This window comes from Salmo salar, chromosome ssa07, assembly GCF_905237065.1.
Source record: "Salmo salar chromosome ssa07, Ssal_v3.1, whole genome shotgun sequence".
In the NCBI taxonomy this organism is placed as follows: Eukaryota; Metazoa; Chordata; class Actinopteri; order Salmoniformes; family Salmonidae; genus Salmo; species Salmo salar.
The window spans coordinates 25,888,345-25,904,251 of NC_059448.1; the positions used below are offsets into that span (position 1 = coordinate 25,888,345).

Genomic DNA, 15,907 nt, shown 5'->3' on the forward strand with positions numbered 1-15,907 from the left:
TGTGAGACGCGGAATAGGTGAACGGATGATCTCCGCATGTGTGGTTCCCCCCGTGAAGCATGGAGGACGAGGTGTAGGGGTGATTTGCTGGTGACGCTGTCAGTGATTTATTTAGAATTCAAGGCACACTTGACCAGCACGGCGACCACAGCATTCTGCAGCGATACGCCATCCCATATGGTTTGCACTTAACGGGACAATGACCCAAAACACACCTTCAGGATGTGTAAGGACTATTTTACCAAGAAGGAGAGTGATGAAGTGCTGTGTCAGATGACCTTGCTTCCACAATCACCTGACCTCAACCCAGTAGAGATGATTTGGGATGAGTTGGACCGCAGAGTGAAGGAAAAGCAGCCAACAATTGCTCTGCATGTGTTGGAACTCCTTCAAGACTGTTGGAAAAGCAATCCTCATGAAGCTTGTTGAGAGAATGCCAAGAGTGTGCAAAGCTGTCATCAAGGCAAAGGGTGGCTACTTTGAAGCATCTAAAATATAAAATATTCCATATGAGTTATTTCATAGTTCACTATTATTCTATGTAGAAAATAGTAAAAATAAAAACCCTGGAATGAGTAGATGTGTCCAAACTTTTGACTGGTACTGTATATGGGGGGCGTGTTGTATGTTGTATTAATTCTCATATGTCAAGTAAAAAGTGATGATTCCCAACATCATTGTATATCTTTAAAATATAATTTCATTTAAGGACGTATTCCTTTTACGGTCTGTATTACTGAGTTGAAACAATGCATTTACATCTTGAACATTCCTATACACTTGTTATTATGTTGTCACGTTCATTGAATAAATAAGTGGACCAAGGCGCAGCGTGAGTAGAGTTCCACATATTTATTAAAGTGAAACTTACAAAACAACAACAAATATTTAACGAACGTGCCAATACGTAGCGCACATAGGCACTAACTATAAACAAGATCCCACAACGCTGGTGGGAAAAGGGACACACTAAGTATGATCCCCAATTAGAGGCAACGATATTCAACTGTCCCCAATTGGGAACCATTCTCACACACCAACATAGAACTATAATAACTATAAAACCCCCCTAGTCACGCTCTGACCTATTACACCATAGAGAACCCCGAGGGCTCTCTATGGTCAGGGTGTGACATGTGTAAAGCAAAACTTTCTAACAAAATCTCTATGCACCATATTGCTGTCAGTCTTCTGTAAACCACATTTAGATTTGATTTCTACTGATATGAACCCATACAGAAGTGTTCATGTCTGTACTAATATGATGACATAGAGAGAGGAAGGAATAAGAGGACAGACACAGTAGACTGAGGGGTTATGTTGTTGCTATGTGACCAATGCCCCCTCCCAGTTGGGGGGAGTGATGAGCTCTACAGCAGAGTCTCAACACTCAATTGCTGGTTGAGTTGTGAGTCTCTAAACTACTGAACTCTATGGAACATACTCAATCACTTTTTATAGGTACTGTTATTACATTTGCAATCGCAACAAGTAATCTGCTCAGACCGCAATCAAGGATCATCAAAAGCTGTGCTATAAATTCTCTGACAACCACAAGATTCCGAAATGCCCTTCCAGACTCCCTCCACCTACCCAAGGAAGTCGGACTACAAAAATCGGTTAACCCCCTAACTGAGGATCTAAATTTAACCTTCCATAACCTCTTACATCTAGACGTTCCGCTAGCGGAACACCTGCTCCAATATCCAATGATGGGCGTGGCGCGAAATACAAAGTCCTCGAAAATCCGAAAACTTCTATTTTTCAAACATATGACTATTTTACACCATTTTAAAGACAAGACTCTCCTTTATCTAACCACACTGTCCGATTTCAAAAAGGCTTTACAGCGAAAGCAAAACATTAGATTATGTCAGCAGAGTACCCAGCCAGAAATAATCAGACACCCATTTTTCAAGCTAGCATATAATGTCACAAAAAACAATACCACAGCTAAATGCAGCACTAACCTTTGATGATCTTCATCAGATGACACTCCTAGGACATTATGTTATACAATACATGCATGTTTTGTTCAATCAAGTTCATATTTATATCAAAAAACAGCTTTTTACATTAGCATGTGACGTTCAGAACTAGCATTCCCACCGAACACTTCCGGTGAATTTACTAAATTACTCACGATAAACGTTCACAAAAAACATAACAATTATTTTAAGAATTATAGATACAGAACTCCTTTAAGCAATCGCGGTGTCCGATTTTAAAATAGCTTTTCGGTGAAAGCACATTTTGCAATATTCTGAGTAGATAGCCCGGCCATCATGGCTAGCTATTTTGACACCCACCAAGTTTGGTACTCACCAAACTCAGATTTACTATAAGAAAAATTGGATTACCTTTGCTGTTCTTCATCAGAATGCACTCCCAGGACTTCTACTTCAATAACAAATGTTGGTTTGGTTCCAAATAATCCATAGTTATATCCAAATAGCGGCGTTTTGTTCGTGCGTTCAAGACACTATCCGAAGGGTAACGAAGGGTGACGCGCCCGGCGCGTTTCATGACAAAAAAATTCAAAATATTCCATTACCGTACTTCGAAGCATGTCAAACGCTGTTTAAAATCAATTTTTATGCGATTTTTCTCGTAAAAAAGCGATAATATTCCGACCGGGAGTCGTTGTTTTCGTTCAAAGACTGAAAATGAAAACATGGATTCGTCTCGTGCACTGTTTTTCAGCCATGGCCTGCAAAGTCATCATTCAACGTTCTGGCGCCTTCTGAGAGCCTATGGGAGCGTTAGAAAATGTCACGTTATGCCAGAGATCCCCTGTTTTGGATAGAGATGATCAAGAAGGCCAATAAATGGTCAGAGAGAGCGCTTCCTGTTTGGAATCTTCTCAGGTTTTGGCCTGCCAAATGAGTTCTGTTATACTCACAGACACCATTCAAACAGTTTTAGAAACTTTGGAGTGTTTTCTATCCATAGCTAATAATTATATGCATATTCTAGTTTCTGGGCAGGAGTAATAATCAGATTAAATCGGGTACGTTTTTTATCCGGCCGTGAAAATACTGCCCCCTATCCATAACAAGATAATACCCTAGATGCAGTCGCACCCCTAAAAACAAAATCAACAATCCAAAATGTATTTTCAATACTATCGCAAAGCTAACTAAAAATCAGCATTCAACAAGAAAGGATGGTTTTCGCTTCAGCAGTGATGAATTCATGAAGTTCTTAGATGAAAAGATGAAGATCATCAGAAAGCAAATTACGGACTCCTCTTTGAATCTGCGTATTTCTCCATATCTCAGTTGTCCTAAGTCTGCACAGAACTGCCAGGACCTAGGATCAATGGAGACAATCAAGTTTTTTAATCCTATCTCTTGACACATTTATGAAAATAGTCATGGCCTCTAAGCCCTCAAGATGCATAATGGACCCTATTCCAACTAAACTACTGAATGAGGTACTTCCCGTGTTTGGCCCTCCTATGTTGAACATTATAAATGGCGCCCTATCCATCGGATGTGTTCCAAACTCACTAATGGCAGTAAAAAGCCTTGAAAAAGCAAATTGACCCAGAAATAACATCAATATCGAGTTCCATTCCACTTATAGATTAAGATTTTGCGCAGCAACTCCGTGAAATCCATCATAGTACTGAGATGTTGTGAAGGGAAATAACATTTGAATGGTGTCAGACCAAGGCTCTGCATCTGTCCTTGTGCTCCTAGACCTTAGTGCTGCTTTTGACATCATCGATCACCACATTCTTTTGGAGAGATTGGAAACCCTAATTGGTCTACACCAGTGGTTCTCAAACCTTATATAGTCACGTACCCCCTCTAGCACCAGGGTTAGCGCATTCTCAAATGTTGTTTTTTGCCGTCATTGTAAGCCTGCCACACACACACACTATACGATACATTTATTAAACATAAGAATGAGTGTGCATTTTTCTCACAACCCAGCTCGTAGGAAGTGACAAAGAGCTCTAAAAGGACCAGGACACAAATAATAATATAATAATAATCAATGATTTTGCTCTTTCTTTAACCATATAAACATATAAAACCTTACTTGTTCGTCAGAAATTGTGAGTAACTCATCACAGGTTAATGAGAAGGCTGTGCTTGAAAGGATAACTCTGCAATGTTGGGTTGCATTAAATCATTTCCCACACACAGTCTGTGCCTGTATTTAGTTTTCTTGCTAGTGAGGGCCGAGAATCCACTCTCACATAGGTGCGTGGTTGCAAAGGGCATCAGTGTCTTAACAGCTTGATTTGGCAAGGGAGGATACTCTGAGCGCAGCCTAATCCAGAAATCTGGCAGGGGCTTCTGATTAAATACAATTTTCACAGTAACGTTTGTTGGAATTTCGATGAGTCTCTCTTGTTCAGATATCGGTAAGTGGACATGAAAGGGAGGGAGGGCATGAAAGGGCTAACGAATCCAGCTGTGTGTGTCATCCGTTTAGGGAAAGTACCTGCATAATTGTACACCCAACTCACTCAGGTGCTTCGCTATATCACATTTGACATTGTCCATAAGCTTGAGTTCATTTGCACACAAAGAAATCATACAATGGTGGAAAGACCTGTGTGCTGTCCTTGTTAGTGTAGACAGAGAAGAGCTCCAACTTCCGCACATAGAATATAGTTGCTGAGAGCCTGTAATTCTAGATTCAGGCAAGAAAAAACTCAGCCAGATACGCCAGTCGTGTGAGAAACTCTTCATCATGCAAGCGGTCAGACAAGTGAAAATTACGATCAGTAATGAAAACTTTAAGCGTGTCTCTCAATTTATAAAAATGTGTCAATACTTTGCCCCTTATTAATAACCAGCGCACTTCTCTATGTTGCAAAAGCGTTACATGGTCGCTGCCCATATCATTGCAAAATGCAGAAAATACACAAGAGTTCAGGGGCCTTGCTTTAACAAAGTTAACAATTTTCACTGTAGTGTCCAGAACGTCTTTCAAGGTGTCAGGCATTCCCTTGGCAGCAAGAGCCTCTCGGTGGATGCTGCAGTGTACGCAAGTGGTGTCGGGAGCAACTGTTTTCACTCGCGTTGCCACTCCACTATGTCTCCCTGTCATGGCTTTTGCGCCATCAGTACAGATACCAACACATCTTGACCACCAAAGTCCATTTGATGTCACAAAGCTGTCCAGTACTTAAAAAAATGTCTTGACCCCCCCATAAATGTAATGGACATATACCAGGAGCTGTGCCAGGCCCGCCACATCTGTTGACTCATCCAGCTGTAACGCATGGAATTCACTGGCTTGTATGCGAAGCTGTAATTGTTTCAAAACATCTCTTGCCATGTCACTGATACGGCGCGAAACAGTATTGTTTGATCAAGGCATTGCTGTAACGGTCGTCGTATGTAATGGACCAAGGCGCAGCGGGTTGATTGCTCATTTTAACTTTTATTTGAACACTGAAAAACAAAACAAAACAAGACAAGAAAACGAACGAACGAACGAACGGACGAACGGACGAACGAGACGAACGGACGAACGGACGAGACGAACGGCAATGCAGGCTACACACAGCTATGCAAAAACAGCTTCCCACAAAACCCATTACAAAAACACCCCTCTATATAGGACCTTCAATCAGAGGCAACGAGGAACAGCTGCCTCCAATTGAAGGTCCATCCAATAACCCTAAACATAGAACTAAAAGACTAGACCAGAACATAGAAATATACTAACATAGAACATAACCAAAAACCACAGAAGACTCTAAACAAATACCCCCTGCCACGTCCTGACCAAACTATAATAACAAATAACCCCTTTACTGGTCAGGACGTGACAATTGCCTGTATAGGTTTTTGGGCCTTTTCCCCCAGCAATGTCACAGCCATATCCGCGGTAGCAGGAAGAATTAAGTCCTCCACAATAGTATGGGGCTTGCCTGTCCTAGCCACTCTTTAGCTCACCATATAAGACTCTTGTAGCCCGTTCTTATTAATGGTATCTGTTGCTTGTATACGTCTTACTACTCGAAAGTCGTCTTAATTCTCCCTGTGGCTTATTTTTCAAACTGGCATGTTTTGTTTCTAAATGTCTGCGCAAGAGTGAAGGTTTCATCGAGTTGTGAGATAGTACTTTTGCACATATAACACACTGTGGCTGAGGAAAGGCACTACTCCCAATATAAGTGAACCCCAAATCAATGTAATTCTCATCATATTTGCGCCCCTTCGATGGTCCAACGTCCCTGTCTGTTGTTCGGTGCTTTCCCGGGTAAGGGGGCAGTAGCTCTTCGGCTGCATCAGATTCACAACTGTCAGTGCCCATGCTAGCTGGTCTAACAATAAATGTAGAATTACTGATGCTAGCATTGGATGTGCTCGTGGAAGCAGAACAACTTGTGTCATTGACAGGTGTAGGTGTAGTACTGCTGGTAGTATTAGTACTACCAGTAGAGCTGGTATTTGTCTCTATTGACGCGGGCCTTACTTTTTTTAACCATTTATCAATTTTCGAGCAAACGGAATGAGCAGCAGCTACGTTTGGCTACATATGAATCGTTAGTGGAATTCCAGCGAGAGAGTAACAGTTAATGTGATTGGATGTTCATTATTTGGCCAGGCTACCTGTATTTGACATTGTGTTGTTATTTCGCTGAACATTGTGTTGTTATTTTCGCTGATGGTTAAAAAAAAATGGTATTCATTGAAACGAGGCTACTCAGTTGAGAAAAAAAAACTCGCCCAAATGTATAGCCCCGTTGGAAAATATAAATGGACTGTTTGAATAGAATGTAAAGAAAGAAAAAAATATATATATATTTTTATGTGAATCACATTTTTTCGGAAACAAAATGTGAACTTTCAATGCTATGCGGGCAACACACAGCTGTAACATTTCGATGAAACATGGTGAAGCCCCAAAATTGCCTACCCTGGAAGGCTGTGTTTTAAACACAAGGAAGTGGATGGCAGCAAATGTTTTACTTTTAAACTCGGACATTAGACTACTGCAATGCTCTACTCTCCAGCTAACTGGATAAAGCACTAAATATACTTCAATTACTGCTAAACACGGCTGCTAGAATCTTGATTAGAACCAACGGATTTGATAATATTACTCAAGTGCTAGTCTCTCTACACTGGCTTCCTGTGAAGGCTAGGCCTGATTTCAAAGTTTTACTGCTAATCTACAAAGCATTGCGTGGGCTTGCTCCTATCTATCTCACTGATTTGGTCCTGCCGTACATATCCACACGTACGCTACGGTCACAAGATGCAGGCCTCCGTATTGTCCCTACAATTTCTAGGCAAATGGAGGCAGGGCTTTCTCCTGTAGAGATACATTTTTATGGAATGGTCTGCCTATCCATGTGAGAAACGCACACAGTTTAAGTCTTTGCTGAAGACTCATCTCTTCAGTAAGACCTATGATTGAGTGTAGTCTGACCTAAGTGTGCGAATGTGAACGCCAAAGCAAGGCACTGGAGGGATGAACTGCCCTTGCTGCTCTGCCTGGCCGGCTCCCCTCTCTCCACAGGGATCTCAACCTCTGACCCTATTGTAGGGGCTGAGTCACTGGCTTACTAGTGCTCTTCCATGCCATCCTGAGGAGGGGTGCGTCACTTGTGTGGGTTGAATCACAGACGTGATCGTTTTGTCCAGTTTTGTGCTCCCTCGGGCTTGGGTGCTGGAGGAGATTTATCGTTGGCTATACTCATCCATGTCTCAGGGTAGTAAGTTGGTGGTCTGTTGATTGTTGATATCCCACTATTGGTGTGAGGAATGTGCTTTGGCAAAGTGGGTGGGGTTAAAGCCTGCCTGGTTGGCCCTGTCCTGGGGTATCATCGGACCGGTCCACAGTGTCCCCCACCCACCCCTGTCTCAGCCTCCAGTATCTATGCTGCAGTAGTCTATGTGCCGGGGGGCTAGGGACAGTCTGTTAAATCTGGAGTACTTCTCCTGTCTTATCTGGCATCTTGTGTTCATTTAAGTATGCTTCCTCTAATTCTCTCTCCCTCTCCCTGAGCCCTAGGATCATGCCTCGGGACTACCTGGCCTGATGACTCTTGGCTGTCCCCATTCCACCTGGTCGTGCTGCTACTCCAGTTTCAACTGTTCTGCCTGTGGCTATGGAACCCTGACATGTTCACAGGACGTGCTACCTTGTTCCGGACCTGCTGTTTTTTTTTTTAATCTCTCTCTACCGCACCTGCTGTCTCGACCTCTGAATGCTCAGCTATTAAAAGCCAACGGACATTTACTCCTGAGGTACTGACATGTTGCTCCCTCTACAACCACTGTCATTATTATTTGACCCTGCAGGTCATCTATGAACGTTTGAACATCTTGAAGAACAATCTAGCCTTAATGGCCATGTACTCTTATAATCTCCACCCGGCACAGCGAGAAGAGGACTGGCCACCCCTCAGAGTCTGGTTCCTCTCTAGAGTTTTTTTTGTAGCCACCGTGCTTTTACATCTACATCTGCATTGCTTGGTGTTTTAGGCTGGGTCTCTGTATAGCACTTTGTGACATCTGCTGATGTAAAAAGGGCTTTATAAATACATTTGGATTGATTGATTGATTAGTTTCGATATTGTGATCCACAAGAATGTGGAGTAGTTACAGGCCTGTCCCTGAAGGGGGCGATAAGAAACCCCAGATGTTTACCATAGCATACCAACTAAAGGTGAAGTCTGTAACTGCTTTCCCCTGTAACCTTTCGCTCCCCATGTTGGTTTCTTCACACACGTTGTACATGTGTCCCACACTCTACACTCTACAACAAACCACTTAAATATTTTTAGAAGTAAATAGTTAAAGAAAATAGATTAATGTATTCAATATGTAATGATGTGCAGCTAAATGGAACTCTAGACTTTAACCTGGAAACCCAGTTCCAGCTTTGAAACTCCTCCCATCTCTGGTCAGTGGTAATAATAAACGCACACTTCAGATCAAATGTTATTTGTCACATGTGCCGAATACAAAAGTGAAATGCTTAGTGGGGTGGCAGGTAGCCTAGTGGTTGGAGCATTGGACTTGAAACCAAAAGGTTGCAAGATCAAATCCCTGCGCTGACAAGGTAAAAATCTGTCAATCTGCCCCTGAACAAGGCAGTTAACCTACTGTCCCTAGGCTGTCCTTGAAAAGGGTAATTTGTATTTAAACCTGACTTGCCTAGTTAAATAAAGGTAAAAAATAAACTTACAAGCCCTTAACCAACAGGTTTAAATACAACAATAACAAGCATTAGACAGTAGCTAAATGTATTTCTCATAACAGAAGTAGAGAGAGAGAGAAGTGAGGGGTGGCTGGAGATTTCCATTGTGCCACAACTGAGGTTAGCTGGCTTGGCTTGCCACCTTACAACTGAGCAAAGGTTTGGGCGAAGCCCAACTATCTCTATCTATTTCTACATTTCTCAATAATATTTCTCTCTGTTTTTCTGTGTACGGTGAAGAGGTGTGATCTAAGCGTGAAGTGGTGTGATCTAAGCAGACTGTCATCATATAGGAAGTGGAGGGGTTTGTTAGAAGGACTGTAGTTGTAGAGAAAGTCACTTGTCTGTGGGGACAGAATGGAGCACACCTTGCTCTGTTTGCTACTATGTAAGTACTGAGTTAGTGTGTTTGTTTATGAACACTAATTACCTGATTTACTAAGAATTTATGGGAAAAAGGAATAAGACATTAATCGAGATGAAGACAGTTTCATGCTTTAGCTTTGTTTTTGGTGTTTTAGCACTTAAAGAATATATAAGTAAACGTCACTCAAAGGAAATTGCAGCAAATATGGAGTAGAAAGTGACCATTCTACATTGATGTTCCATCTCTGTGAGAACCTGAGCTTGTATAGCCGATGCCATGCAGACCTGGTTAGTGTGGTGGTGTGCATTTAACCAGGTCATCACTCAGGAACTAAAGAGTGGTGCTAACTCAGTGGTTGCAAAATGTGCTGTCAATGACAATGAATATAAAATGCAATATTTGTTGGATGTGTTGTATTATAAAGTTGTGATTATTGTAAATGGTTGAGGGTTCCTTCACTAACAGTTATAGCAAACTGTGTTAAGAGATTAATGAGTGGTGTTTTGGTGTTTTTGGTCTCTGTACACTCTCTGTGTGCAGAACATGGGAAGTCAGCAGCCATTTAAAGCTGCAGTACGTAATTCAAACTGCCACAAAATGGCCACCCTGACACTTTTTGTGGTATATGGCTGAGGGATGGGGCAAAGGGAATTCATTAATTTATATTGTTTATAATAATTGTCATAAAATAACCATATATTTCGGTTTATGATGGGATAAGATAAGTTGAGGGAATTAAAAGTTATACTCTTCCAGAATAAATGCATATTACTAATTTAAAGGTAAAAAATTTGTGTAGAAATCATAGATTGCAACAATAAAATAAAGTACAGGATGGATTTGGTAATCAGTAACATGAATATGACATGTTGTTATTTATTTCAAGCTAATATTGGAGCAATGTGACTTTCTTTGTTGTAGTGCTGAGTACACACATCTACTCTGGACACTTTGACGATGTTGATGGTAAATATTTGTACACTTTATCAAGCCTCCATCTCTTAATGCTTCATCAAATGTTTTATTTGTGATTTTTAAAGCTTCTTTTGACTAGACATATTTTCAGTTTTGAGTGTCTCAAAACAACAATTGTATCATGCTGGTTTTATTTTGTGCAGGAAAGGCTGTTCTGACCATACACCCCAAATCCTCCCAGATATTCAGTGGAGAGTCTGTCACTCTCAGATGTAACATACAGAGTGGAGAAGTCACTGACTGGAAATACACGTGGCGCAAGGACGGAGTAGACTCAATCAGTAGGGAGAATCAATATGAGATCAGTGAGGTTAAGATTTCAGACAATGGTGACTACAGGTGTCTGGGTATACATATTGATCAGAAGAAGCATTCTGAGTGGAGTGATGCAGTCAGACTGACGGTAACAGGTATATCATCTTATCTCTCATTCTCATCAGTGCCTCCATGCACATAACCACTTGACATAGGGCCCCATCTCTCTACATTAGTGTCACTGGTGAGCTTGCTATTAATCTCCAATCACTATCTGGACTTTATGAATTTTGTCACACTCAGTTGGACATACCAGGGGGGAGAAGAGATTGAGTATTATGTTTATAACAGTGGGAAGTCGGTCTACACCAAAACAGAGCCTGAGTACAGAATCAGTCCTGCAAAGAATGGTCTATTTGACTGTGAAGGTCTTCAGAAAAGAAATGGCTTAAAACACTCCCAGACAAGTAATGCTATACAATTGACCGTGTTAGGTAAGTCTGTTTTTATGGGATTGAAAGAGAAAGACAGAAGGGATGAGGTCAAATAGCAGACAGTGAGATCAATGATGGAACAAAACTGTAGTTCAATTTTGGGGTAAGGTACAATACCATAATAACAAAATGGGTAAACATTTTAAAGACTGAACATTTGATTTGTGTAATTTCCTTCCTAACAGATCAACCCCAAGCTGTCCTGAGTGTCTCTCCTCAGTGGCTGAACCCTGGAGACTCAGTTACTCTGAGCTGTGGGGTTAAAGAGTCATCTACAGGCAAGAGGTTCTTCTGGTACCGAACTGTTCCCTACACAGCTGGGTTACTCTCCCTATCAGGCAGGTCCTACTCTGTAGAGCCTCTATCTGGCAATGGGACTAGTGAAGACTCCTACACTCTGATCCCTGCTGGTCCTAGTCACACAGGAGGATATGTGTGTAGAGCTGGGAGAGGAGAGCCAGTCTATGACATACAATACAGTGAACCTCCGTTTTTCTGGTCAGGAGGTAACTAACTAAATTGAAACTGCATTTAATCATATTTAATAAGTCACCCTCATGTGTATATATAACTACTATATACGCTTTACTCTGTCACCCTTTGTTTCAGATCCGCAACCTTCAGTGTCTCTCAAAATAAGACATAACAGAACTCAACACTACATCAAAGTCTCTCTCACTAAACTGTGAGGAAAAAAGGAACTCTACTGGATGGAGGCTGAAGAGATACAGAGAGAAAGCAGTGGAGTCAGAGTGTGGCTCTAAATGGGGATCAATTGCAGGGTCCACATGTACCATCAGGTCCACACGTAAAAAGTACAGTGGAGTGTACTGGTCTGAGTCTGGATCAGGAGAGTACAGTAATGCTGTCAAAATCACAGTGGATGGTATATCTGTTGTACAACATTCACTTACCTTTTTTTACATTATAATGTATGTTAATGATGTTTAATTCTGTAATTGAATGGTTGCATCTCATAAAATACAAACTCATGTGAGTGATAACTCCAGATTTACAGTATTATTTATATATTATGTTTCACAGATGGCATTCTGATCCTGGAGAGCCCTTCCTATCCCATAACTGAGGGAGACTCTGTGACTCTGAGCTGTACAAATAGATATCAGGAAACAAACCCGAACCCCAAGGTTGATTTCTACAAAGATGGAGTATTCATCAGGAATGAGACCACAGGAGAGATGACCATCCCTGTAGTGTCCAAGTCAGATGAAGGCTCCTATAAGTGTAAATCTAATGAAGGAGAATCACCAGAGAGCTGGGTGACAGTAAGAGGTGAGAAAATGGTCATGATCACATGACCTTTTCATAACATCTGTGGTCATCAGTCATTCATAGTGTTAAAAAGCTTCCTGTAGGTTTGGAGTTTAAAGCTCCACTACTTTATTTATTTTCTTCAGCAACCTCAGAACATGATAGTGATTTGCTGTTCTCTCTCCAGGTGTAACTCCTGGACCCTCTACATCAGTCCTAGTAGGAGTGGTTGTGGGCCTGGTTGTTGCTGGTGTTCTACTGGCCATTCTCCTGGTACTGCTGTGTCGATATAAAAACGCCAAAGGCGAGACTTTTCTCATTTAACTTTTTCATTAATGTTTAGGATAGAAATGTCTAATTACAAAAGTTTATAACAATATTATAATATGTAGTTCTCATTACAGCTTCTAATTGTAACAGAATATTCTCACGAGTACACCTGTCTTTCAACTACGTTCCTTATCATACAGTAAAATATAATCTGTGAGTTTCATGAATATCTCTCTCCCTGTAGGCCCCTCAGCCCCAGAGGACCAACCTGGACACCCAACAGGACCAGCGATCTACCCAGGGCCAGGCTCCTGATGCTGGGTATACACATCTGCAGCAAGGTCATTCTCTTACTCCAGACCACTGTCACTTTCCTCTCTGTAACATCACATACTGACTTATCACCATCCACTATGTTTAAAACATGTTACAAGCTGAGGAAAAACCATCCTATTCATCTTTCTCTCTCTTCTTTGATCAACAGGTGGCGCTAACATCTATGATACAATCACTCCCTCAGACAATAATGACAGTGGTACTGTACACTTTGTGAAAATCCCCCAATCATAACCTCACACATCTGACCCCATATTGACTAGCTGCATAATACTCTGTATATAACTGTTATATTATGCTGATGTTTTATCCTCACAACTTACAGAAACATCCACCCCACCTGAGGCAGATTCAGTCTATTCTCAAGTTAAGCCAGGCACAGCCCCAGGTAAGACTAATAGCCATATGCTATTAATACTTAATGTGATACTAATATGGAACTAATGCTCTGATATCAAAGTATAATGTATCTATTTAAAGTATGTATCTTTGTTTGATTCTAAAGATTTTGTTTGACTGCATGTCCTAAACAACTTTATGTGGAAAAAGGTTGCAGGTCCTTGAGGGGGGAAGGGATGGAGTGATGGGGAGGGATGGAGATATAGAAGGATGGAAGGATAAAAGGATGGAGGAATGGAAATATGGAGGGTTGGAGGGATGCGGCTATGGAACCCTGACCTGTTCACCGGACGTGCTTGTTGCACCCTCGACAACTACTATGATTATTATTATTTGACCATGCTGGTCATTTATGAACATTTTGACATTTTAACATCTTGACCATGTTCTGTTATAATATCCGCCCTGCACAGCCAGAAGAGGACTGGCCACCCCTCATAGCCTGGTTCCTCTCTAGGTTTCTTCCTAGGTTTTTGGCCTTTCTAGGGAGTTTTTCCTAGGGAGTTTTTCCTAGCCACCGTGCTTCTTTCACATGCTTTGCTTGCTGTTTGGGGTTTTAGGCTGGGTTTCTGTACAGCACTTTGAGAATATCAGCTGATGTACGAAGGGCTATATAAAAATAAATTTGATTTGATTTGAATGATGGAAGGATGGAAAGATGGACGGATGGTGTGATGGACAGATGGAACAATGGAGAGAAGGAGGGATGGAGGGACACACCATCAGAGGAGCAGCAGAAGGAACCCAGCAACATGGATTATGCAAGCTCAACATCACAAGCAAACACACACACACAATAACATCTTGTACATTAAGGATTTTCCTCTTATATTACTCACAAATAGATATATTGTATGTAAGCATGGTTTAATTGTGTTTTACTTTAACAGCTGTTTTATTTTAAGGTGTAATGATAATGGATCGTATCTGCAGCTACAGTAATTGTATCTGCTTTGTATTGTGTATCAAATTGTATTGTTGATTTATATCTGCAATTCAGATGATAGAATAGCATATTTGTATATGAATTTCCAAAGTATTATTGACGTTTTCTTCTAACGGCCTGTACTTTTACAATATCTTTGCATTGTGCTTTTTTAATAAACATTTTTTTATCCACCAGATGGTATGAGTGTTTTCTTACAGTAAATGGATATTGTCATCTTCAACTTTTTCATACAACCTAATTTGGTCAAAACTCCTGAAGCCTAGTATAGATCTCAGGCTCCACAAAGTGTGAGTTAAAGGGGAAATCTGCTATTTCTACATCAATTGTTGGATTTAATTATATCTACCCATTGCATCTTGAGAAATATAACAAAAATGCCCCATGAGCAAAGTTCAAAAGCCGTACCCCATCAGCTGAAGACCCATTGAGTTTTTCAGAATGACTTTTTTGGAAAGAGTGTGCCTGAAAAGAACAGTTCTTCTCAGTTTTATGATGTCATATACTCTGCAGGAGTTCTGAGGAGCTAGTAACCTACGTATGAATGACTACCAGTTCTCCCATATTACCTGCTCATCCTACAGACAGGTCATGACGAATAATGACATTAGTGGTGTATGACTCTTACCGCTATTTTCAGTGTCCCTGCATGGTCTGGAAGGTCACTGTTCCAGTTAGGGGGTTCCTGTGTCTATGTGTTTATGTCTATGTGGTCAGACAGACAGCCGGCAGCCAGGTCATTGTCACTGCTCCTGAGAAACAGTCACAGGAAGTGACATCACCAAGAGATGTTACCTGAAATGTAGAAGGGGGGCCTCTATCAGTAACCTGGGACCCGTTACCTTCGGAAAAAAGTTTCCAGGTGTTTCATGTCTCTCAGTCACACTGACCTATGAGCAGGCAGAAGAAGTCATGCAAACACTTCTGCAGGCATATGAAGCCAAGATGAAACTGCACAGACAGTGTTATGATATTTTTGCTCTCTCTCGCTCGCTCTCTCTCTCTCTAACCCCCTCTCTCTTTCTCCCCCTCTCGCTTTGTCTTTCTTTCTCTCTCTCTGTCTCTGTCTCAATCTGTCTCACTCTCTCTTCCCCCAAGCCGTCTATCTCCCTCCTTTCTCTTTCTCTGCAACTTTGAGTGGTCTACTCACAAAATAACAAAGCTACTGGTATCTGTGAAACACCATGACCATTTACCACAAAAAAACAGCAGCAGCTAGGAAACACAGGCTCCAAAACCACCACCATCAGTGACAGACCCAAAACACACCCACGCCTCATCGTCTCACGCTCAACGCCTCATCGTCTCACGCACAACCACCCTAAGTACCTAGAATGTTACTTATTTTTCAGCTAACATACAGGAATTATTTTATAGAACAGCAGCCCTCATCAAAAGGAAGTCTCTGCT

At 41.3% G+C, this 15,907-nt stretch overlaps 1 protein-coding gene and 1 long non-coding RNA gene across 2 annotated transcripts; both read left to right on the forward strand.

Annotated features, from left to right (window-relative positions):
* The first annotated feature begins 9,484 nt into the window (after positions 1-9,484).
* Positions 9,485-11,989, forward strand: LOC106609008 (Fc receptor-like protein 4). Its single transcript, XM_045722551.1, has 5 exons — positions 9,485-9,571; positions 10,472-10,516; positions 10,669-10,935; positions 11,460-11,780; positions 11,884-11,989. Exons 1-5 carry the CDS (start codon positions 9,541-9,543, stop codon positions 11,961-11,963), a joined length of 744 nt encoding a protein of 247 aa, XP_045578507.1. The 5' UTR covers positions 9,485-9,540; the 3' UTR covers positions 11,964-11,989.
* A 901-nt stretch (positions 11,990-12,890) lies between these two features.
* On the forward strand, positions 12,891-13,840 carry LOC106608912 (uncharacterized). The gene is made up of 4 exons (XR_006770715.1): positions 12,891-13,157; positions 13,301-13,351; positions 13,478-13,540; positions 13,702-13,840. It is a non-coding gene; the product is annotated as an uncharacterized lncRNA (long non-coding RNA).
* The last annotated feature ends 2,067 nt before the right edge of the window (positions 13,841-15,907 follow it).